Source organism: Protopterus annectens, chromosome 3.part0, assembly GCF_019279795.1.
Source record: "Protopterus annectens isolate FY-2018-M chromosome 3.part0, PAN1.0, whole genome shotgun sequence".
Taxonomy (NCBI): Eukaryota; Metazoa; Chordata; order Ceratodontiformes; family Protopteridae; genus Protopterus; species Protopterus annectens.
Window position 1 is genome coordinate 188,475,800 of NC_056731.1, and position 25,665 is coordinate 188,501,464.

The window sequence follows — 25,665 nt, forward strand, 5'->3', positions numbered from 1 at the left end:
CGAGCACGCCTGTTTTTTTCCCCTTTGAAACTTGTCAGAGTCTGGAAAGGACCAATTCTTTGAAGGCCAATTCCTGCTGAATCTGGGTGGCTGAACCTGGAGGAAATCCTTGACTGTCTGTACTGATTTTGCCTTTTCCTCAATAGACTTCAACACATCCTGTGCATTAGCACCAAAAAGCTTCTGTTTTTCCAGAGGTGCATCCAGGAGCTTTACTTTAACATGGTCTGGCAGTGGCTGTTCTTTCAACCAAGCATGTCTACGTTTAACGGCCCCTGTCATAGCTGCCCTACATGAAGCTTCCAATGCATCATAACCACACTGAAGAAAATGATTGCTAACCTGTTGAGTATTATGAACCAAATCCTGCAATGCCTTTCTATCTATAGGCTCAGGAGAGGCTAACTTTTTCTGCAAATCATCCATTAAGTAATCCTGGTACTGAAACATATGAAAAAGGCAGTTAAGTGACCTCATGGCAAGGGTGGAAGAGGTATAAACTTTTTTGCCCCATCTCTCCAGGGACCTAGCTTCCCTGTCAGCGGGCAGAGGGTTTTTGGCCGAGGAAGTAGCCACTTCTTTGGGGCCCTGTGAAATAGTTTCTAGATCCACAGAGTGGGCCTTAAAGAGATGCTTATGAGTTTCAGGGACCCTGTAATATCTGTCTGGCTTGACAGGAGCAGGAGGGAGAGAATCAGGGGAAGCACTGGAGTCTGAGTATACATCATCCAGGACATCCAACACTGGAGGGATAGCTAAAGGTCTGTGCTGGGGTAACTTAAGGAAGGTACGTAGCCTTTTCCTGGAATCAGAAAATGCCTGACCCTGCCACTGAAAATGTTCTCTCATGGAGTGGAGAACTTCACCGAAAGAAATATCCTCTGGAGGAGAGGCAGAGGGAATTGATTCCTCAGCATCAGAGTCCTCATAGGCCTGGAAGGATTCTTCTTGGGTATCTGAGTGCGCTGAATCCCCAGAGGCTTCATCTGAAGAGAGGGTGTCTGCCTGCTCAGTTCTAGGCCTTTTATCTGCAGGCGGCTGAGAACCTCTGTCTGGGTACGGCTGAGAACCCCTGATAAGAGAGATTAGATCTGCAGCTAGAGTCATGATCTGTCTATCAGAAGAAGGGCCCTGAGAAGTAGATTTAGGATGGGCCTTGGCCTGGCTGGCAGCCTTAGCACGTGCAAAGGTCTTGATGGACATGGATACCGGAGGCCTAGCTGCCCCACGTGCAGGGGTAACTTTGTCCACAGGAATGGTGTCGGGTAGATCTAGAGCTTCGGTTTCTGGGGGAAAATCAACAACCGGCACCGGTGAAATCTCCAGGACCACAGAACACGTTAAAGCGGTGTCGTCGGCCTGGAGCAGTTGAATTATCGCTTCCGAAGGGACCGATGCACTCGTGGAGGGCTTAGGCGTGGTATCGGTGGACGACGCGGGCCAAGGATGTCGGTCCCGGTCCTTGTGTTTTTTGGTAGTTTGTGCTGTCGGTTGTTCCGACGGCATGATATAAGCGTAAGATTCGCCAAAAAAGTCTTCGGCAAATTCTGCCCGGCGCCTGAGTGTGCGCTTATTAAAGCAAGCACAGGCAGCACAGGCCGAGACGTCGTGGTCTGGGCCCAGGCAAGGGAGGCAGTAAGAATGGAAGTCCTTATGAGGTATTTGTTTACCACAAGACAAACAATTATTAACTTTTTCAATTTTTTCTGACATCGGCTGAGGCAAGAAAAATGTTCTCAACGGGGTACTTAGCTTTTAGATGACTTCGGTAACTGAAAACACAGGAGCTGACCGACCGGCACTTGTGAACTGCTTCTGCTTCGGGCACCGCGCGGCAAGAAAGACTGAAGAAGATGGCGTCAGCGGATGCCTTTATACCCCAGCCGCTCTGACGTCGAGGAGGAGGCGACATCAGCCGACACCGGACCCAGACTTTGGAATCCGGCCGACCGAAGGGCTGCCTGAGGCAGGACAACCCATATGTCAGGACTGCAGTTGCATTCTTGAAGGACATCAGTGCTATGCTCTAGTAGGCAGGCTTTACATCAGATCTTCTGTACCAGAAATGTCAATAGTCAGTCAATTAACCAATATATTTTCACTGCATTGGATGATCTGTGAGAATGCCCTTCCTTGTTGCATATACAAACTTGAAATACATCCTTCCTCTCTTAACTCAAACAGTTCCTCTTTGAAGTTTCTATATTTATTGGGTAAGCATGCCTTCTGCAGCTACATACCATAATGCACAATGAGATATAACAAAGTCATAGTCAGGCAATCACCTTGATTGGATCCGAACATCCTGTCCAAAAAAAATCCTCCCCACGAACTTTGCAAGACAGCCCAAGTGATCACTTACTAATCTATGCTATAAGGTACCAAAGCAAAAGCCCCAAAACATATCATCATCACAACCAGGTAAGCTAACAGCATTAGTCATTTTCACGAAGACACTTATTAACCCACCACATCTCCTTTACTGAGAGCTACGACAGACTCTTCCCATAGAAAATGCTCTCTCTGAGGATGAAAATTTTAAGTCTACAGATGTGGCTTATACCCTGAGAGCAGATGCTTATGATGGGAGATCTAAAAACAACACAATTTTGCCATCCATGATTACAGTGAGACCCACCTACCTCCCCTCCACCATTTGACACTCGAGGGTCCTCCTTGATCTGTGAGAGATGATAACATCCAATGGTGCTGGTAAAGAAGACAGGTAATGCCAAGACTGCAGTGGTAATAAAAGCCTACTATAGTAATAAAGGGATGTTTCTTTTTCTGGAGATCAATGACCAGCTCCTGGGAGGAATGGATGGATGAAGAGGATCTCTATCCCGGCCATGAAAACCGAACAGACTGCATCACTTCTTCCTTGCAATAGGAGGGACTCAGTCAGTGTAAGATAGAGAGGCATATTCCTAAACTTGCTGCCTTGGTTATAGCATCAGTAATCCACATGGCAGTCCAATGGGGAGTTGCAGAAACAATCCTGAGCTCCTCCATAATGAGCAAATACTTGGTGGGCAGAAAGCTTTTCCAATTCCTGATCACTAGGGAAGAATATAACATGGATAAATGTGACAGACAATCAAGAGATAAGCCTTAATATGGCATAGTAGGACACCTTCTTGTCCAAACTTTCCACAGCTTCAGACTCCTTGTCAACTGCGAAGGTAGCAAGATGCTGTGCTTTCTGGGCTCTGTGCTGGATCAAAACCCTCAAGAATAATCCAGCCTAGAATGCTGAATCAAACTATCACTTCCCTCACCTTGGGAGCCTGTAAAAGGCCTCCAGCTTCTTGGGAGAAGCAGCAGCAGAAAACTGGGTTATTTCCAGACTGCAAAGAGAGTGTGTGTGTGTGTCTGTGTACATGCACGTGTGGAGGGGGGTGATCAAAGGCTCTGTTTCCTTGTTGCCTAGACACTTGTTAAGGAACTTCTGATAGGAAAGACAGGGCACCACAGGCAGGCTAGTCCAACAGGTCTCTCCTGAAAAGAAGGGAGTTCATCATATAGGAATATATATGGAGAACCCATTATTTTTATTTCACAACTAATAACCTTGTATATTTTAACTACTTCAAGTTGTTGTAACGGTTCTGTTTTCATTCTGTGGTATTATTTGTACTGTACAGCACACTTCAGTTCCTAATATCAGCAATTAATTACTATTATATTTCAGAGAATGAAAACGGTCAATATTTGTAAACAATGTCATATTTTATTTATTACTCACCTTCATGATATCTGGGTCAATATAGTCTGCTATATTATGACCCTGCCATACTTCTGGAAGAATGTCATATTTTTCTTCTGAGTTCATAAGATCCCAGTACTCTGTAAAAGAAAAAATTAAACACTAATGTAATCAATGGCTACCTAACATTCTTACAGGAACAAGCTAGCTACCAGTTTTACTGCTTAATGAAACATGTAACCAAAATGCATGAACATTCTACAATATGGTAAAACAACTTCTTCTGAAAGTTAGAGAAAGTATGTTACTGGTTTAGACTCAAAATATGCACAATTTTAAGAATAGTACGATAGTGTAAATGTGAGGAACATGGAATAAAAGTAAATGCTCAGACAGGACTACTGTTGGAGTAATCAGAACCATATGGATCTCTATAGCAGGCCTGACATGTGACCAGACTATGAAAGAGTTCTGTACCCTTCTCCCTCAAACAGGTTCACCCCACTCTCCCACAAACATGGGCAAATTCCTGGTAAAAAGCTGGCATAAGCCTATGATAGGAAAATCTCCAGGACATCCTCTCTGCATTCAACCAGAAAAAAATACAGAACAGTGGCGCTCTCAGTAAAGGAAAAGGCCAAAGCTCCTATCATAATGGGAATAAATAGGGGAAGGTGAACTGATACACACCTCAGCCCTTGGATGGCCACTCGAAGCAGGGGAAGGAGGGAGGGAAAACGTACTGAAACAGTGAGAATACTCGAGCATCTACTATTATGTTTAATTCTTTGTGGAGATGTACTGTGCTCTTCATGGGATCACTGCTGCAGTAAGCATCACCACAGGAATGTTTCTCAAGCCTGCAGTAACTTGGTTAGTGCTGGCTGGTGTCCAGGGGTGGGCTGCAGAAGATCCTACAGGATGGCAAAGATGACACTAACCCTTGAATGTCCAGTCTGTAATGTTTACATAAAGTATGAACTGAGGAGAAAAAGTGGCTGCTTTCAAGACATCGCAAGTACACACCTGTCAGAAAAGCAATGGTCGTTTTGTCTCAGGTAGAATGAGGCCTGACAGGTCCCTGTTGGGTTTTACAATGATCTTTATAACAGACTGCACTGAGCCAGAAATTTAGAAATGATCTGTTTAGAAACTGGCTTTTTTTTTTTTTTAGCAGCAACTGAATCAAAAAATCTCTCCATATTCACAAATAATATTCATTGTTATCGACAAACACCAAAAAGTATAACATTGTCTTTTATTTTGAGGTTTAAGAAAAATCACTGGCACTTGATCAGACAAGTTCAATGACAGTTTTGAGACTACTATAGAAATGAACAAGTACCTGGTATGCAAGCTTATTAAAAAAAAAAAACTAAAGCTAAAAAATGACAAAATAAGGCTCTACTGGTTAAAAACTTTGATAATCCCCTGGTGCTTCAGCAAAGGACCTTAAGAGGAATTCCGTGTTCCATTTATGATGTAAACTCACCCTGCCTCTGTATCACAGCAAGAAAGCCACTTTGCACATTAAGAAAACTTAACATCAATATAAGAGTAAACATTTTCCTGACAGAAGGTAACAGCAAGCAAAAATGCTGGATTCCACACTTGGACCTCAAGCTTTGCACTAAGAGCAGTTAGAAAAGAATGCAGAGTTAATTCTCTAGAACAAAATTAAGGTCTTGTGGGGAAGTCACCTTCTTTCTTGGAGGCCTCAAATGTAAAAACTCCTTTACAGAACTGCTTAACTGAAAGTAATAAGGTTAATGGAGTTCCAAACAAAGCAAAGTTGACATGACTGACAAATTTACCTTCACTGAGGCACAAGTTAGTCCTGCATCATAGGTTCATAGGTAGGTAACTAGCCTATCAGCCCTAGGGCCTAAACAAGCCTAGCCAAAAAGGTACCCTGGCTTTTGCCACCCAAGAAAACTATTTTCCTGTACCCCTGTCGAGCAGAGCCAGAGAGGTGATCCCCGGGGTGAATTTCTTATTTCCCATCCAATCATCATGATTCTTCTTGAAAAGTGCTAATGAGGAGCTTTGTTTGATATAGACGGGTAGTTTGTTCCAGAGTATGAGAAGTCTCTGAGACAGGAAGCTATCCCCCCTCAAGCATGTTTTGTTTATTGTGGTGACAAGGTTTAGGTCCCTACAGCGTGTCAGAGGGATTGGGATTTGGGATTTCTTTAAGTGGAGCATGTCCAACAGCTCTGGGTTTGACATAGCTTTGTATGTTAGGCAGAGATCGCCACTTAGTAGGCGATATGCGACAGAGTAAAGCTGGAGTTTCTAGAGATGGTCTGCGTAGGGCATCTGTTTGAGGCCGGTAATCCTCTTTGTGAGGTATTTCTGCAGCCTTTCCAGTTGTTGTAGATGTCTTCCGAGGTACATACCAAAAGGGGCGTTGTACTCTATAATGGGTCTAATGAGTGACGAGTAGAAGGGAACAATGACCTCATTTTTCCTGGATGAGAAACCTTTAGTGATGAGGTGTGCCACGTAGAAGGATTTCCTGACTACTGTGGCAATGTGATTATCAAAGGAGAGACTACTGTCCAAATGTGTCCCAAGGTCTCTTATCACACTTTCAGTGTTAAGTAGACTACCACCTATGAGGTAGCTAATGGGTACACAGTTTTTACCAAAGGGGATGACAATGCACATTTTGGCACTGAGCTTGAGGCAATGGCTTTGACACCAGGCATCTGTCTCAGTGAGGCCCTCATTTGCAAACTTTGTTAGCCAAAGACCTTCTGTGTTAGCCTGTACTTCAGAAAAGTAGATAAACAGGAGAGGACCCAGGACTGAATCCTGCGGAACTTCACTTGTCAATGGTCTGAAGTCGGATTTGGTTCTGTCAGTGAGCCAGTTGGCAACCCATCCTGTGACATAGGGATTTATACCTAGTTTAGTGAGTTTATCAATAATTCCAGAGTGGAGGATGGTGTCAAAAGCCTTGGTGAGATCTAGATAGGCTGTGTGAACCACCTTACCCTTGTCAACGGCTTTGGTGACTGCTTCAAAGAAGTCAATCAGGTTTAGGAGACACGGTCTGCCTTTTACAAAACCGAACTGGGTGGGGTCCAGAGTTTGGAGATTACCAATGTCTTTGTTTATAATTTCCACGATGATATGTTCCATGGCCTAGCAGACCAGGCTCATTAGGTTAATGGGGTGCTAGTTCCCTGGGTCCGTGATGGCTCCCCTTTTGTGGAGTGGGATAACCGTCGCTGTGTGCCATTCACTGGGCACAAAGCCTGAGGTGAGGCTATGATTGAACATGGTGCTTAGGTGGGGTGCCAGTTAATTCCGTAGTTCATGTAGAACCCAGCCTGGGATGTTGTCAGGTCCCATGGATGCTGTGTTCTTGGCTTTGGAGAGTATGTTTTTTACCTGTGCAGCCGTGATTACAGGAACTATGCATTCTTTTGGTATAGAGATGGGCCTTTTTTTTTGGGGGGGGGGGTAAAGTCAGCACTGAACCTATCTGCCAGGATGTTGGCAATATCAGTTGGTTCTGTATATTTAGTCCCATTGTGCTGTAACTCAGAGCAGATCTGAGTGTTGCCATTGAGATTCTTGACATAGCTATAGAATGCTTTGTGGTTGTCTTTAGAATCAGTGGCGATTTTGTTTTCATAACTAGCTTTGGAGGATTTTATGAAGGCTCTCAGCTTCTTACGGAGGCTGACCAGGGACTTCTTCCCGTCATGGGATTTTACTCCTCTTTTTTGCAACAGTTTCTTTCTTCTGTTGCAGAGTTTGTTTATGGCAGGGGACCACCAGATTGGCATCCTTTTTTTTTTTAGAGGATAGCATCTTGGTTCTGTTAGGGATAGCACAATCCATGCACTCCTGTAACTGCTTATAAAGTGCATCTGTGTAGGATTCAGCAATTGTACCTCTATTGTCCGTCTGCATGGGGTGTCATGAAGTTTGCCACTTCTGTCTTAAGTGTGAAGTTGGCTTTGGAGAAATTTTTTACGGTGGTTTCTCTAATAGGGGGTGGGGGCGGGATGTGGATGTCTAGGCTGATTAGCTTGTGGTCAGATCTGACCGACGAGGAACTGACCTCTGGTGTGGAACACCGGCTGCCCATGTTGGTAATGACCAAGTCTAAGATATTGCTGCCCCTGGTGGGGGTGTAGATAAGTTGATCCAAGGCGTTGGAATTTATGAATTCCAAAAAACATCGAGCAAAAGAGTTGGTACATGAGTAGTTTTTCCAGTTAATGGTGGGGTAGTTGAAATCACCCATTATTAGGATGTTGGGTTGTACCCTAATATTTTCTAGTGTATCAAGAAATGAGGAGTGGGAATCCAGGGACATGGTGGGGGATCTGCTGCAAGTTAAAATTTGGATTGCTGTCTTGCCCGGAGTTAGTTGCACTTGGATAATCTCGCATGCATTATGCTGAGCAAATAGCCTGGAGGTATGGCTATCCTTAATGAATTTGGACACGCCTCCAACTTTAGTGTTTCGGTTCAGATTAGGTGGCCGAAAGGTGTGGTATGAATTATAGCCTGGTAATGCAGGGGTGCTCTCTGGAGCCTTGAACCAGGTCTCTGTCACTGCACAGATGTCGATGTTCTCCATTTTAAGGAATGCTTCGAGTCCATGCATTTTGAGGTTTAGACTTCTAGCACTGAGTAGCATTACCCCCAGATTTTGCTTGCTTGTACCTGTTATGGTGGTGAATTTGTCATTTGAACCTTGCCTAAAAAAGGCATTATAGGGGTGACAAAAGCCTTAGCCAGTATCTGGAATCCCAAGGGCGACAGGTGCAGGCCATCTCTGACAAAGCATTGTGGTCTGTTGATCATGTCATCCCAGGCAGACAGATACTGGATCCCCTTAGAATTACACCAAAAGCTTAGCCAATTGTTGAAGTCAGTCATTTTGTCCTTGTACTGTGGTATCATCCTGGGTGATGGCAGAATGCTACTCAGGGCTAGGGTCATACCTGCCTGGGCTACAAGATCGGAGAGCTCCTCCATGTCTCTTTTCATGTAGTCCAGGGAGGTACGTCTCAGGTCATTCACATCAACATGAAAAATGACAGAGTCATATTTGTACTTGTTGTGGAGTAACCTGAGTGCATGCGTTATGTGGAGGATCCTGGCACCTGGCAGACAGCTGACAGTAACTTTCTCTTTGTTTAGCCTGGTGAGTGGAACATCAGTGTGCCTGACTATAGAGTCATCTATGACTAGAGTGTTGGGTATGTTGTTATGCCTTATGGGCTATGGTTGATTGGCACACTGAGTTTGTGGGCTATGTGTCATTTGGGTTGTGTGTTGGGGGGTGGAGGTTGCATGTGTTTCTACTTTGGAGGTTTCTATTGCTTGAGTAGATTTTTATTGAGAGCCTCCGTGAATTTAGGTGCGTGTTTTGTGTTGCTATGTGTGTGTTTTGGTGGTGTAGTTTTTGAGGGACTATGTGATGAGTGTGGTGTGGTGCAAGTGTTTACCTTCTCCTCTTGACTGTTTAGTCCAGTCTTGGGTAAAGAGAGCTTTGCTTCAAGTTTGACTATATAAGTGCATCTCTCACATGTTGTAGTGTTGGGTGGTAGGAGGAGAGGGTTGTCTGTGCACGAGGCAATTGCTGCATTGCCCCAAGATGCCGAGATTCATCAGGTAGACAGGAGAAAACACCGGGAGCTGATCCTTAGACATACCTGGATATGTGCTTATTTATTAAGTGCTAAAAACTGTTTTTCTCTAGACAAGTGAGGAAAGTTGAGTGCTGTAATAATTTGTAGCTTATTTAGTGCTTACAATGTGTTCTGAACAAGTGCTGAGCTCAAAGAAACAGATTTGTGTGTTAAAACTAAAAAAAAAATGGCTAGTTCTAAGGGAAAATTTGAAGAGCAGACTTTATGGCTCCAGGAATAGTTTAATCCCTAGCTAAGCGGCGATGCATAAAGTGTATTTATTTTAATATAACAGTAGCAAATGAGCAAACTGATTTAAACAAATTAACCAATAAAACGCTACAAACGGAGTCCCTTTCCAGCAGTCGTCGATCAGTCAAGTTCTAACTGCACACTCCTGCTACTAGGGTGCAGGGGAACCTTCTCCAGAAAAGGTGGTCTGGATTAGTGCTCAAGTTATACAAACAAAGCTAGATTCAGCAGGTCTGAATTTAGTCTATGCTACAGCAAACAAGGCGTACCAATTTCAGAAAGAAAAAGTTAAAATAAGCAGGCACAATAAGCCTTTATCCATAAACTCCCAGCTCAAAAGGGCAGAATCTAACCTCTCCTCCCACAAGAGTGCAGACCGCACCTTCTTAATGTAAAATAACTGGCCCGAAGCCCAAGTGCTTAAACCAGAACTAATACACTCTTACAATAACAGACACTAAGCCTTCAATCAGCAACTCCCAACTTAAAAGGATGTAAGCTACCTGTCCTGCCACAACAGTGCAGACCACAAACCTTGTTAATATAAAACAACTGGTCTGAAGCCCAAGTGCTTCAAAGGCTTAGAATAACAGTTACAATTTAATCAGGCTACTAACAAGCAGTAATAAATGCAACAGTATAAATGCAATAAAGTAGGAAGAAATGCAAATACAGTAAAAGCAGATAAATAAAGTGCATTTTTTTATGTAACAATAGAAAACGAGCAAACTGATTTAAACAAATTACCCAGTTAACCAGTAAAAAAGCTCAAAACTGAACCCTGGGTCCAGCAGTCGTTCAAACAGACAAGTTCTAACTGCATACCTTCTACCACTAGTGTGCAGGGGAACCTTCTCCAAAAAAGATGGCCTGGATTAATGCTCAAGTTATACAAACTAAGCTAGACTTCAGCATGTCTGAATCTAGTCTATGCTACAGCAAACAAGGCACACCAATTTCAGAAAGAAACAGCTCAAATAAGCAGGCACAATAATCCTTTAACCAGAAATTCCCAGCTCAGAAGGGAAGTATTTTAACCTCTCCTCCCACAAGAGTGCAGGCCACAAACCTTCTTAATGTAAAACAACTGGCCTGAAGCCCAAGTGCTTAAACCAGAACTACTACACTTTTAGAATAACAAGACACTGAGCCTTCAACCAGCAATTCCCAATTTAGAAGGATGTAAGCTACCTGTCCTGCCACAACAGTGCAAACCACGAACCTTCTTAATGTAATACAAATAGTCTGACGCCCAAATGCTTCAACCAAAGGCTTAGAATAACAGTTACAATTTAATCAGGCTACTAACAAGCAGTAACAAAAGCAGCAGTATAAATGCAATAAAGTAGGAAAAAACAGAAATACAGTAAAAGCAAATTAATAAAGTGCAATTTTTTAATATATATAACAATAGAAAAACAAACAAACTGATTTAAACAAATTACCAAATTAACCAGCAAAAAAGCTCAAAACTGAGCCATGGTCCACCAGACTTCAATCAGACAAGTTCTAACTGCATACTTCTGCCACTAGGGTGCAGGAGAACCTTCTCCAAAAAAGATGGCCTGGATTAGTGCTCAAGTTATACAAACAAAGCTAGATTCAGCATGCCTGAATCTAGTCTATGCTACATCAAACAAGGCACACCAATTTCAGAAAGAAACAGTTCAAATAAGCAGGCACAATAATCCTTTAACCAGAAATTCCCAGTTCAGAAGGGCAGAATTTAACCTCTCCCCCCACAAGAGTGCAGGCCACAAGCCTTCTTAATATAAAATAACTGGCCTGAAGCCCAAGTGCTTAAACCAGAACTACTACATTTTTTAGAATAACAAGACACTGAGCCTTCAACCAGCAATTCCCAGTTTAGAAGGATGTAAGCAACTTGTCCTACCACAGCAGTGCAGACCACAAACCTTCTTAATGTAAAACAAAGTGGTCTGAAGCCCAAGTGCTTAAACCAAAAGGCTTAGAATAACAGTTACAATTTAATCAGTCTACTACCAAGCAGTAATAAATGCAGCAGAATGAATATAATTGAGTACTTTTAAGAAGAGGCAAAAGCAAAATAAAGTGCAATTTTTTATAGTAAAGTGCAAGGAGAGAGGAAGGAGGAGCAGATGTTAAGAACCTAAGTGGGTTGGCCTTCTCAAATGTTCTCTCTGTATTAAGTAGAGGGAACACCAGACTGGGAGGGGTGTCCCAGATCAAATTTACAGTAGGGGCAGGCAACTGTAAAACCACCAACTGTAATACCACCACCACAAGAATAAGGTGTGGGGGGGACAGTTTCAGGACAGATGAGAAACAGAAAACAATGCCAGAAAATATATAAAATAATTCAGTCAGGCAAACAATAATTCAGTCAGGCAAAATTAAGACAATGCAGAACTCTGAAAGGTTAAAATGTCAAGAAATATACTTATCAATCAGCAATATACTTACAGACTGTTTGAGAATCACACCAGCTAGAACATCAGGAGTTTCCAACAGTGTACATCTCAGACACACTGTTTTTGTTGACTGGAAAGTCCAACTTGGCAGAGCCCATTTCCAGTGGAGGCCTGATGAGAAAAGCTCCATCACAGTATATCTATAAGCCACGGTGGTGCAGCGGTAGCTTTGTCGCCTCACAGCAAGAAGTTTTCCTGTTCGATTCTTGGCTGGAGCGCCTTCTGTGTGGAGTCTGCATGTCCAACCCGCGGTTGAGTGGTGTTCGAAAGACATGCGTGAATGGGCGTGCCTTCCTTGAAGGTTGAGCGTCGGGCTGGCACCATAAAAATCGACTGCCAATCATTAGCGGACCGGAGTTCCGCTGTGGCGACCCCTAGCCAGGAAAAACTGAAAGAAAAACAACAACAGTATATCTATATTAACAAGTGAATTTCAGACAGTTCTCAGAAAAACAGTTATATACAATAAAGTATTTACATCCACAGCCGGCCTTAGGCATAGGTGACCTCCTAGGGCGCCGTACAGCCGGCCTCGTAAAGGGCAGAATTTTATGTATTTATTTATTTTAATGTACTTTTGTTATTTTGTGATCTTCTCGGTCCCCTGTCTCTGAGTGAAGGGGGAAGGCGCTGAGAAGATCCCAAAATAACAAAACCATAGGGCGAAGGGAAGGGGGAAGCGCCCTCCCACTTTTATAGCTTCAGGTTGGCCAAGAGGCTGGCTTCAACAAGTAAAAAAAAAAATAATAAAAAAAAAAATTCTGTCATCATGTGCGGAACTTAATTTAGTTCAGTGAAGAGAGGGGTTAAGATCATGCGTGCACATGTGGCCATTCAGATTCAATACAAGGCAAGTGTAAGTGTGAGTCTATGTGTAAGTTAAGCCGTTCGTTTCTGTATGCAAGAGAAAGTGTGTCTGTGTGCATATGTGTTTGTATGTAATTTAAATTAGTCGTTCTGTTACTATGACTGTGTGCAAGTGTGTTGCTGTGTGAGAGAGTATGTGTGTGTTACTTTGTGGGAGAGTAGGTGTGTCATGTTGAATTGATAAAAGGCAATCCAATTTAATATTTCAAGTAGCTTCATCAGCAGAAATATGTTTGTTTCACAGCATTTAAGTCTGTCTCAGTAAAGTGGCTGTGTACATGTACAGGGCACCTGCTTTTTTCTTTTTATCTTGTCTCTGATTGCAACAAATGGGCATTAAAAAGAGATTTAAGAAAACTAAAGTAAGGTGGAATAGAAATATATAGTTTGGAGAGGTAATGCAAATGCGTATGGATTAGATACTAAATATGTCAAAGATAAGTTCAAAGTCATCATCAAGGTGTTTGAGGAGTGGAAGTGATGGCTTGTATGACACCACAGTTACAAATGCAAACTGGGGACATCCATTGTATAAGGACTTTCAAATGCTTTACGTGACACCAGAGTTACAGATGCCAACTAGGGATATCTGTTGTACAGGAAGACATTTCAAATGTTTTATAGACCAACAGTATTGCAAGATGGTGCAAAATGCATTATCAATTTCATCTACAAGGAAGATGGAGGCTTGATCAATAAAATGATCAATCAGATTTCAAGATTTATAGAGGTATAAAGAAAGAGAAGTGGAGTATGGTATACTGTACATTGTGCAAAACTGTTTGACGTGAGGGGAGTTTCCGGACTTTGAAACACTAATGTGAAATATATTAAAACACAGTCACATTGGTTGTGTGTATTAGAAGCATAATTGGGTATTTTACTGTGTGAAGACTTTAGTTTAATGTAACAGTGATGTGCTAGTGAGAATATAGCATTTGTAAAGTAAATTACTTTTTAACAGGACTACAAAAAATGATGCTACATTTGCACTGTTTACTAAGTTTGTTTGGCTTTGTAAAGGGAGAAAAGATGTCTTTTGGCATGCATGACTCAATTGAGAAAAATGTGGCAGTCATTTCAAATGTATTATAGCAAATCTGAAGACATATACCTTAAAATTTTAAAAAGTAAAGTTTAAATTAAATACAAAGATAAAAAGGCTTTCAGTGTTTCTGCCTCTTGTACCTTCTAATATGGGGATGTATTTCCACACTCACTCAAACGACATGTACAATGCTGAGATGCCACTCCTTGGACTAAATTGAACGACTTGGTTTTCTAGTAAAACTAACCATTCGTTTTACTCTGAGATAGTCTGACTTTAGAGTTGGCATGTATTCTTTCTGGGGTAAATCCCGCCTGTAAAAATGAATGAAATATTTGCACTTAATGTAACAACGATCTGTAACAGCAGATTCATCCATTTGTAAAGCATAAGACTAAGGCCTCAAGCAAAAAGGCTGCAGGGCTAGTCAGACTTTCCCATACTGCTTAGTACTTCACTTCTATTTCAGTCACACACTGTGCTGTTTTCCCTCTTCACATCTGATGTTGGGCATGTCAAAGTAAAAACAGACACACACACACACATATATATATATATATATATATATATATATATATATACACACACACACACACACACACACACACACACACACACACACACACACACACACACACACACACACACACGCAATACATGTGAACATTTCAACCAAGTTGAAGGAATGTGGGTAAGGTCACTACAGAGGATGTACTAACTCCTATAAATATACCATTATGATAATTTATTATTTATTTGCAGTTGGTTTACCAGGATAGTCCATTGGGCCAAAATGAACCCGTTTTCAATGGAGTCCTGGGGAGAAAAGCTCCAGACAATTGATGTTACAGTAGGTTATTAGAGATGATTATACACTAACAATTCAAGCAGGAAATACATATTATAAACAAACATTACAATTAAGTTGACAATTGATGAAACTTGTATCATATACACATTATAAGGGGTGTTACAAAGTTAAAATGAGAAGTCGGTACAAGTTAAGAGTCAGTATTCTTGTAGATACCCTGAGAGTCAGTATTCTTGCAGATACCCTAAAATTAATGACAGTGCAAGAGTTAGGAGAAATGATAAAGTGAAACCGCAGGAGAAGGAAAGGAACTTGAAAATTCTAGTGTTAGTTATATGGGGTGGAAGCAAGAGCATTCCCATTGTGATACTAGGTATGAATGAAGAGATTTTTTGAAATTTAAATGGTTAGAGGTGGTATGAATGGATGGAGGTAGGGAGTTCCAGAGGCGTGCAAGGCCATACGATAGAAGATTTTTGCCTGGGGGACGAGTAGGTTTATACACCTCTAGTAGATTTTGGTTGTTGGACCTTAATACTCTATCAGGTAGGTGCAGTTTAAAGACAGAGGACAGGGAAGGACAGAGGGAGGGGTTGAAAATGAGCTTATGTGCGAGGGATAGTTGAATATAGGTGAGATGTTTGGGTAGTTCTAGCCATTTTAATTGTTGGAGAGAGGAACAATGGTGGGTAGAGGACTTTTGGCTGGTAGCAAACTTGGCAATTTTGTTGTAATAAGAGGAATGCTGTGTTTTCAAAGATGTTTGCAGATTAGTTAGAAGGAGCTCCATAGAGAAGGGAAGGAATAAGAAAGGAAGTGGAGAGAGTGATTTTAGTGGCAGTTGTAAGGTAGTACTTTTGCCGATAGAGCATACCTAGTTTTTGATGTTTTTTTTTGATATTTAGTTGTAGATGGGAGTTAAATTTTAGTTGGTTATCAATTTGGACTCCAAGTAATTTGGTCTCTGACACCAGCTCCAGTGGAATGTTATTTTGACTAGTAATAGAGAAGGTGTTTATACTGATAGAGTTGACTTTAGAGGGGGTGAATACCATTCATTTGGTTTTAGAGGCATTCAGTGCCAGGTGATTACTATTCATCCATTGCTCAGTGGTTGAAAAAGCATCCTGGGTTAGTTTTAGGAGGGTAGGGATAGATGTGGCAGAGCAGATAATGGTTGAATCATCTGCATATTGGATGATGTTGGAGAGAGGGATAGCGTTCCGGAAATCATTTATAAATATGTTGAAGAGGAGGGGTCCTAATATGGAGCCTTGGGGAACTCCGGTTGGGGTATAAAGAAATGAGGAGGTTGCCTTTTTCCCATTTTACTGCTTGATATCTATTGGTTAAGTAGCTGGAGAACCAGTTCAATGATGAGGGAGATAGGTTAAGTTTTGCAAGTTTGGTTAAAAGCAGCCTATGTGAGATGGTATCAAAGGCTTTAGAGAGGTCGAGTAGAAGGGTAGAGACAATAAGGCCAGAGTCCCGGGCTTTATTTACAGTTTCAAGGAAGGAGAGGAGTGTGTCATAGTGCTGTGATTAGGTCTGAATCCATGTTGTGTGGGAGTTAGCAGGTGGTTATCTAAGAGATATGGAAGTAGTTGTAGTTGAATACATTTTTCGAGGAGTTTAGCGATGGGGCGAAAGTTATTAACATTGTTATTGTTGCCACTCTTATGTAAAGGTATGATGAAGGCTTTTTTCCAGATTTGGGGAACTATGCCTTCTTGGATAGAGTGGTTGATTAGCATGCTAATGGGGTAGGCAGTTGCTTCAGCAGATATGTTAAGAAAATAGGAAGGGATGTTATCAGGATCGTTAGTGCTAGGTTTTAGTTTCTGAAGGAGTTTTTGTATAGTAGAAGTGGGTATAGGTTTTAGTGTGAATGGTGGGGAGTGTGGAGAGGGGGTATTAGGGGGTGAAGAAGATGAGGAGGAAGTGAGAGTAGGAGAAGAGGTAGAGGGTACAGAGTTAGTAGATGTGAGAGGGGGAGTGGTAGTAGTGCAGGGTAGGGTGTTGTTGGGGGAGGATGGGGGTGAGTTAGAGAAAGAAGAGGTTAACTTTAAAAGAGAATCAATGAAAAAAAGAGTTGAATTGAGTAGCATCTGGGGCATTATGGTCTGGGGTGGGGGTGACAGGTTTACTAGGATTAAGTAAAGTGGAGACACCTTTCCAGAACTTCTGAGGATTTGTTTTGTTATTGTTTTGGAGTATGGAGAAGTAATTTCGTCGATCATAGATGATGAGCTTTTTTACCATGTTTCTAAGTGCTTTGTATTCATTATGGATGAGGGGGGACTTATTTTTCTGGTAGTGTGCCCAGACTTTATCTCTTTGCCGCATTGTTGCTAGTGTGTTTTTGGTAAGCCAAGGGGCGGTTTTAATTTTTATTCTCTTTGTTCTTAGTGGAGCAAGGAAGTCTAGTATTTTTAAGAAAGTTGTATTAAAGTGGGCAACTGCATTATCTAAAGGTAATGTTTTTAGACAGTTCCAGTTTATTGCTTTTAGGGAGTTAACAAAGGTTGATGGGTTGAAGTTTTTTTGGTTAGGTAAGGTAATATATTTGTGGGTGCGATCTAGTAGTAAGTGGAGTCGGTGGGTGAAGAGGGGTAGGTGGTCACTAAGGGGATCGGGGAGAGTACCACTGTCTGAGAAATAATGGGGATGAGAGACTAAGATCCAGTCCAGGATACTCCCGCTGGAGAGGTTTTTGATAAGTACATAACTTTCATATCTGATAGGAATGGGTACATCATCTGCAACTCACAGGACACATTCAAGCTCTTCCTATCAGGTGTTACAATAACAGAACATACTCTTGATAATTGTAGTGCCAAAAGCAGATCTTTTTTTTTTCTTGTTTGAAAATTTTTTATAAGTTTTACCATAATAAAAATAATCAATTATAAATAACAATTGAAACATAAGTGATGAAGAAAGTTTACTGCTACTCATGTTAAGTCTGTTTTCGAAGTGCAAATAGTTTATCATATGGCACACTGTATTGTAGAATCTGAAAGCAGTGTTGGTAGCATAATTGAGTTTGGTGCAGAGGGCTGTGGATTCTACTCCCACACCATGGAAATAGAGTGCTGATATTGTAGTACCCATATGATTATTCGCATTATAAGGGGGAAAGGGGTTCTACACTCCTGAGTATGTCCTCCTTTGTATGAGATACATAGTAACTATGAACTTGTTGGTTTATTTCCTATTGCAGTATAACTAACCTACCAATTTTTTAATGTAATACAGGCAATTAATTCCTCAAGGGCAGCAGGCACTGAGTTTACAGATAAAATATTAAAATGTAAAGTTGCTTGTCAGTAGCAACCTCTTCATTAGTTACAGATGTCCTTAATGTAGAATTATTCAGATGGTTTTACTTCTGCAGAGATTGTGTGTATCGAGTGATATTTGTGGATTGTAATTACAGAAGTTTTGAGTGGCCTTTTATGGTTGAAATTTTCTGAAATGGGTAGTTATTGTTTCATACATTTTGTTTCATTGCTTATTAAAAGAATGTTTAAAACTACAAATTTAAAACACATTCTAACAAGTGGTGCTGTATTACACAAGGAATATAATTTAGTACAGTCAGGAAGATGAATCAAAAAACAAATATGTGCATGCATGGCCTTAAAAATTGTGTGCAAGTAGTCTGTTTTGAAAACAGCCCAAAGGTAAACTTAATCCTCCACTGGCCAGATGCATTTTATATGAATCTGGGTTTTCATGCTGTTTCAATAAATGTGAGTTTTGCCGTTTCAATGAGTATGAGTTTCAAGGGGAGAGAAGTTTACTGCTCATGCTAAATCTGTATTCACTGCGAAACTGTATTGTTTGTTTGGCAAATGGCTATCTATGTTTGTGTTGTTTTATTTCAATATCTGTAAACACTGTGGAATTAAATAAGAAAACAGTATGCACACTGATAGATTTTGAACAGTGTGTACGGTAACTGGTGAAAAATAGCCAAGTAATGGAACACTGGGATGGCTGGGGCTGCAGAGGAGGGTAAAGGCTGCTGCAAGACGGGTTGCTCAGGGGGGGAATCTATTACCCTGCCTAGGGCCCCTATTTGACTATGATCCAGTTCTGGTATTTAAAGTACGAAATAAGTGCACAAAGGTAGTTGCAGTTTAACTGCATTACAAGGTATCTTTTTCTTCTTATGCATTTAAATGATTTAAGGAAATTACTGGAATGGCTTTCTTGGGGAGTGACCTACCTGTGGGTGTGGCTCAAATAGGGTTGTTTTGTGAGTATGTTGAGGGCGTAAGGGGGAGCCGGAGCACTACTTCGCCTAGGGCGCCATTTCAGCTAAGGCCGACCCTGTTTACATCATCAATTATAAGTCTATACAGTTTTTCCAGCTCTAAAATTTTGCAGGAGGTAAATGCACTGAAACTGCAGAAGGGAAACGATTACTGTAAGGAAGTTTGCTGTTCTCACATTTCAGTAAAGAAAGGTTTGCAAGGAGTTCAAAACACGTAATGAAGTGATACAATTATGTAGGAACAGAGATTTCAGCACTGTACAGGTTTGTAAAGAGTTCATCCTTAGCATCCTTTTCCCAATATACTGAGCATTCCTCCTCAGCACATGTCCAAACCAACGTAATCTTGCCTCTCTGGCTTTGTCTCCAAACCATCCAACCTGGACTGACCCTCTAATGTACTTATTCCTAATCCTCTCCACCCTCATCACACCCAGTGCAAATCTTAACATCTTTAACTCTGCCACATCCAACTCTGACTCCTGCCTTTTTGTCAATGCCACTGTCTCCAACCTATATAACATAGCTGGTCTCACTACCCTCTTGCAGAACTTCCTTTCACTCTTACTGGTACTCGTCTGTCACAAATCACTCCTGACACTCCTCTCCACCCACTCCATCCTGCCTGTACTCTCTTCTTCACCTCTCTTCCACACTCGCCATTACTCTGAACTGCTGATCCCAAGTATTTAAACTCATCCACCTTCGCCACCTCTACTCCTTGCATCCTCACCATTCCTCTATTCTTCCTCATTCACACACATATATTCTGTCTTAGTCCTGCTGACAGTCATTCCTCTCCTCTCTAGAGCATATCTCCACCTCTCCAGGGTCACCTCAACCTGCTCCCTACTCTCACTACAGATCACAATGTCATCTGCAAACATCATAGCATCTCGTCTGTCAACCTGTCCATCACCACTGCAAATAAGAAAGGGCTCAGAGCTGATCCTTGAAGTAATCCCACCTCTACCTTAAACGCATTCATCACTCCCACTGCAGACCTCACCACTGTCACACTACCCTCATAAATATCCTGTACCACTCTTACATACTTCTCTGCCATTCCCGACTTCCTCATACAATACAACTCCTCCTCTCTGTGCACCCTGTCATATGCTTTCTCTAAGTCCACAAAGACACAATGTGACTCCTTCTGACCTTCTCTGTACTTCTCCATCAATACTCTCAGAGCAAACATTGCATCTGTAGTGCTCTTTCCTAGCATGAAACCATACTGCTGATCACTAATCATCACCTCCCTTCTTAACCTTGCTTCCACTACTCTTTCCCATAACTTCATGCTGTGACTGATCAGTTTTATCCCTCTGTAGTTACTACAGCTCTGCTGCCAGGTAAGAGGAAAAGAGGAAGGCCTAAGTTAAGGTTTATGGATGTGGTGAGAGAGGACATGCAGGTGGTTGGTGTGACAGAAAAAGATGCAGAGGAGAGGAAGAAATGGAAACAGATGATCCGCTGTGGCGACCCCTAACGGGAACAGCCAAAAGAAAAAGAAGAAGAAGATAGGTTTGCAAAGAGTTCAAGAAATGTAACAAAATAAGTTACAAAATTAGGGGAGATAGTAGTATATAGGAGGATAGTGGCAACAGCACATGACAGAGAGAGCAGGGTATATAATTAGATCTACTTAGGCTGCCTGTTTCAAACTGGTGTATCTAGAGGGTTTACAACTTAGGCATACAGGGGATGCATGAGAGGGGAAGAGAAGTGAGCAGTTAGAAAAATAGAAATATGAGAAGGGTTAAGAGGGGGTGAAAAGGGCTGTACTGATTCAAGGGCAGAAGGGAAAATTGTTAGGTGTGAAGGATTCAAGAAGAACAGGGCAAAAAGTTAGTGAAAAGCAATGAGACGTGTGCGCTTTCACTATATATCTCAACCTGGTGATAAACACAAGCATAACCAAGAAAGGGCAAGGTATTGTTTGAGCTGAACTTTTTTTACCCTGGGGAGTTTGTTAGTCATTTTTACCTGTGCAGGGATGGTGCTCCAAAGTTTGGAGATGTAAAAGGAGTACAGTGAGTCCCAAATGAATCATTTGCTTTAGCTGTGCATAGCAGAAATTTATCACCAGAATGAAGTTCCCTTTGGTGGGAGTGGGGGGGTGCAGGGCAATAATATGTATTTTAATACAGGACATTTTTCAGGATAACATATCAGTTTGTATGACATAACTAGCTGCGAGTATGTTATATAGTTATTAAGCTCTAGCCAGTTTAGTTATTTTAAGGCTTGGCAGTGGTGAGTTCAGTGTGTAGTATCGGTAGCAAATTTAGCTACTTTGTTGTAACAGGAGATTAGTTTGGATTTTAGTGTGGAGGTTAGGTTTGCAAGGATCGTTGAGGCATATAACAGGAATGGAAGCAAAGAGATGGAGGTTAGGGTTTTTCTTACTGGGTCTGTAAGTTAGTGTTTTGCTTTGTAAATGGAGCCAGGTTTCTACTGGATATTTCTAACCGTTTGAAGAGTATGCTGATCAAATTTAAGACCTTCATGTATTACAATGTCTAGTAAGTTAGTCTGTGGTACTACCTCAATTTTGGTATTATTTGTAGATGTTTTTGATGGAGATGATGTTTTGGGGTGAAGAGCATCAGTTTTGTTCTACTGGGATTAAGAAGTAGGTATCAGCCATGGATCGATTGAAGAGAAAAAAAAATTGAATGATTTCTTGTGGTCTGGATATTGAGGGGGGTGTACATATTAAAGTCGAATCAGCTGTGTATTGTACTATGTTTACTTGGTGGATGGCAGTGTGAAGCTTGTTTATAATGATATTAAAGAGAAAGGGTCCTAAGTACAGAGCCCTGAGGGACACCTATGGTAACTGAAAGGGAGTGAATGATTGCATTACTCAAACTCAAGTCCATGTCCTAGCCACCAGATATATCTGTCAAGTGGGCAGTGAAGCCTTAAAGAGCTGGCCTTAACTTCTGACTAAAAATACATTTTTGAGTTAAAATTTTTAGTGACAAGCACCAAACACACCAACCCAAGCACCCAGTAATTAATTTTGACAGAAGAGAACACTTTTTCACAAACAATGTTTATTTACAACAGAACCCCTGACGGAATCAGGTGTGACTTTATACCAAAGACATTGTCTGACAAGCACATAGACTGACTTTTCTAGGCTGTACTAACAACCAAAACACCACAAGTCCAGGCTCCTAGCTAAGAATTCTGACAAAAAAAGTAAAGCTTTTTCTCATAAAAAAATAATAATTTGACAGGGAATCCTGACTAAAACGACAGATTTGAGGTAAACATTTTTAGTGATAATCACTGAAAAAAGCAGTACTAGCCTGTAGTATAATTTTGATGTAAAACAGAAACTTTTCTTCACAAAAAGTGATAGAGTGGAAGGTATTCTCAAAAGGGGTCCATATCTACCCAACCTCGGAGAAACACTAGCTGACCATTACTCTCTCAAACTCCATAGGGTAGAGTACACTTTGGCAGCAAGAACACACTGAATTTTGTCACCCTAGCCACTGACTTTATACTGCTCGTCTCGAGTTATGCAGAGGCTAGTGTGTGTGGAAGGTGCACTAAAGCTTTGGAAGCTGGATAACTGGTCTGATCCTGGCAAAATACGTACCATACAGCTTAGGCTACTACTACAGTGATTCAGTGATGAACAAACACACACATTTCTGAATGTTACGCACTGTTAACTGCAAACTAAGTCTGACAACATGTTTTAAGTGTGAAACCATAAAACAGTCTCAACAAAGGCTCTAAAATATAACAGACCTGCATAAAATGATCTGACCCCATTTACATAGTGTTCAAATATGGAAGGGCTGGTTAAGTTTTTTTTCTTACTTTACACAAATGCCACAATTTTTCCCCTTCCATATTTCAAGAGGTCAATTATATTTTAGAGCCTTTGCTGAGACTGTTTTATGGTTTCACACTTGAAACGTGTTGTCATACTACTGATCTCAATGGGAAGTAAGTGTTAGTATAAGGCTAGAACCATACTGATCTCAATGGGAAGTGTTGGTATAAGGCTAGATCCATACTGATCTCAATGGGAAGTAATTGTTAGTATAAGGCTAGATCTGCAAGAAGTGTTCCAATCTTCTGGGTAGGACTATGTGCCGGAGCCATAAGAAACATCTGGCACCTTCAACTTTTCAAGCTGACCCATCAACTCAGATCATGGTGCTCAGTTATCTTTCCTGTTATGTGTTGCTACACTTGAAATTCAGGCACAGAGGAAACAGGTGCTTGAGAAAGTGCCATTTATTTTGCTGTTTTGCTCTGACAAAGTCTGCTTACTGACCACTTGCTAGTTTTTAACTATGGAAGCTTGAGTCCCAGGGTAAACCTTTTTCATTCACTTTTCCCATTTTTTTTTTTTGGCAATCTTCTTTCCTCCCCCCTCATCTTTCATTTCAGAGTGCAAGTCTATGGTCAGTCTTATCCATTCAGATATGCAAACAGCTTGAAGCCTTCAGTGTAATAAAGTATCAATTATCAGCAATACAAGAGATGAGATGGAACAAAAAAGGAACAGCTTCAGGTCAGTACTAACCAACCAACTTTGGAAATGTACAAGTGAAATATCTGAATGCTCCATTACTTTATAGTACTTTCTACATATAACTATATATGGTTTTGAATAGTTTTGCTGAATAAAAAGTTTAAAACAAGACTTACTCCTCAGATCAAGTGCATAATCGTCACCAAGTTCTGCCTCAAGATCTTTTTCCTAAGGAAACAGAAAAAATAAAGCAAAAAAAACTGTTAGAAAACAGTAATTTAAAGGCAAACCTAAATTGTGGGACTCCTCAAAGTTCTCATATGGTCTCTGGAAAACCACAGAAAGGGCATTCTTTTGCTTTACTGCTACTAAGAGGAAATTTACCATTACAAAAAAAAAACTGTTCAGCTACACATGCCATACTACTGCACCCTTCCAGATTATAACCATTTTAGTTAAATGAACTCAGACTTTCTTTTCATCCCTCACATTGCTTAAAGAATAACTATAATCTACACCAGTGGTCTCCAACCTTTTTTGCATCACAGACTGGTTTCATGCAAGACAATTTTCCAGGGACCGGCCATCCCGCGTGCATAATAAGCAAGCAATAATGCCCGACAGGGTATGGGTTAATTTGTAGAGGCCTAACATTGCAGGAAGATGGCATCTACACTCCTGGAAGAGCATTAATTACACTTTACCACACACCCTGGAGGGCATTACTGGGCTTAGAGAATGGGCTCTCTGTAGAATTGTTGTGCTGTGTTGTACGTATTTACTTTTTTATTTATTTATTTTTTAAGTACTATATTATCTTTTTATATATATTTGATGTAAAATAGTTCCTCCGCCTACTGTTTCAAACTTGCTGTAGTATAGGTTAATGCTGTTGGAGGAAGCATTTTACATCCAAAATATAATACTTAAAAATATCCAGGCATTTACTTTACTTTTTGATCCCTTACTCCTAAAATGTTTGGTTTGTTGCCAGTCACTGGAGATTGAAGTTACTAAATAATGGCATACATCTGAGTTTTAGACTATTATTTTCTTCAGAAATTTCATACTAACACAAATCTTTTTATTAAAGCAAATTTGTAATTTTATAAGAGCAGTAATTAAAATCTGTTCCTATTTTTGAGCCTTTGCTCCCTCTTTATTTTAGGGTTTATCCAGATTTCTTCAGCTGAAAGGTCTGGAGGTATGCAAACCTATTTACTATGACCCTCACTCACTCTCTCTCTTGCACACCTCTGAAAATGTGTGCTAACACAAATCCTGATAATCAAGTAAAATGTGTTCCTATTTTGAGCCTTTGCCTCTTATTTATTTTAAGTTTATCCTGATATCTTGAGACAAGAGTCAGCACAGCATACCTTTCAACCGTCTAGATTTTGCAGAATGTCCAGATTTTTGGTTCATATGTTTGGTCCCATCCTCATAAAATGCACAGTTTTCTGGCAAATTACTGGGGACTGAAGTCATGAAATAATTACAGGCTTTTGAGTTTCAGACTTCATACCGTTCAAATATACATGGCAATGGAAACCCTGTTGTTCTAGCAACTCTCTAAGTATATAAGAGCAATATTTAAAATCTCTCCTCATTTTTGGTTGCTTGCCCCCCCATTATTTGTGGCTCTGCCCAGATTTCTTGAGCGTAGAGGTCCTCTTAACTGATACAGCTGCTGCTAGGGATCGGTCTCACTCTTCACTCTTTGTCACACACACACACACACACACACACACACACACACACACACACACACACACACACACACACACACAGACACACACAGACACACACACACACACACACACACACACAGGCACACACACACAGAAACAGAGTCTCTTCTGTTTTCATGCACAAATTCACTCACACACACACACTTTTTCGGATTTCATTTATTTTCATTTTACACTTGCTAAACAGTAAAAGTGCTGCTTAGCAAGTGTAAAATAATGTCTCGATCAACCTCACTGTTCACTCTCTCTCAAACACACACACAGTCTCTTCTGCTTTCATAAACACATACATTCTGTTTTCATGCACGCATTTACTCACACACAC

The 25,665-nt window shown here is 41.0% G+C and overlaps 1 protein-coding gene across 1 annotated transcript in view; it reads right to left on the reverse strand.

Annotated features, from left to right (window-relative positions):
• The window catches only part of GTPBP4 (GTP binding protein 4), an 869,480-nt gene that overhangs the window by 407,038 nt on the left and 436,777 nt on the right, over nucleotides 1–25,665 (reverse strand). Inside the window, exons 12-13 of the mRNA XM_044064686.1 lie at nucleotides 23,766–23,817; nucleotides 3,746–3,846 (exon numbers count right to left, since the gene is read on the reverse strand). Of these exons, the coding sequence (XP_043920621.1) occupies nucleotides 3,746–3,846; nucleotides 23,766–23,817 (153 nt within the window). The remainder of the gene's footprint in view (nucleotides 1–3,745; nucleotides 3,847–23,765; nucleotides 23,818–25,665) is intronic.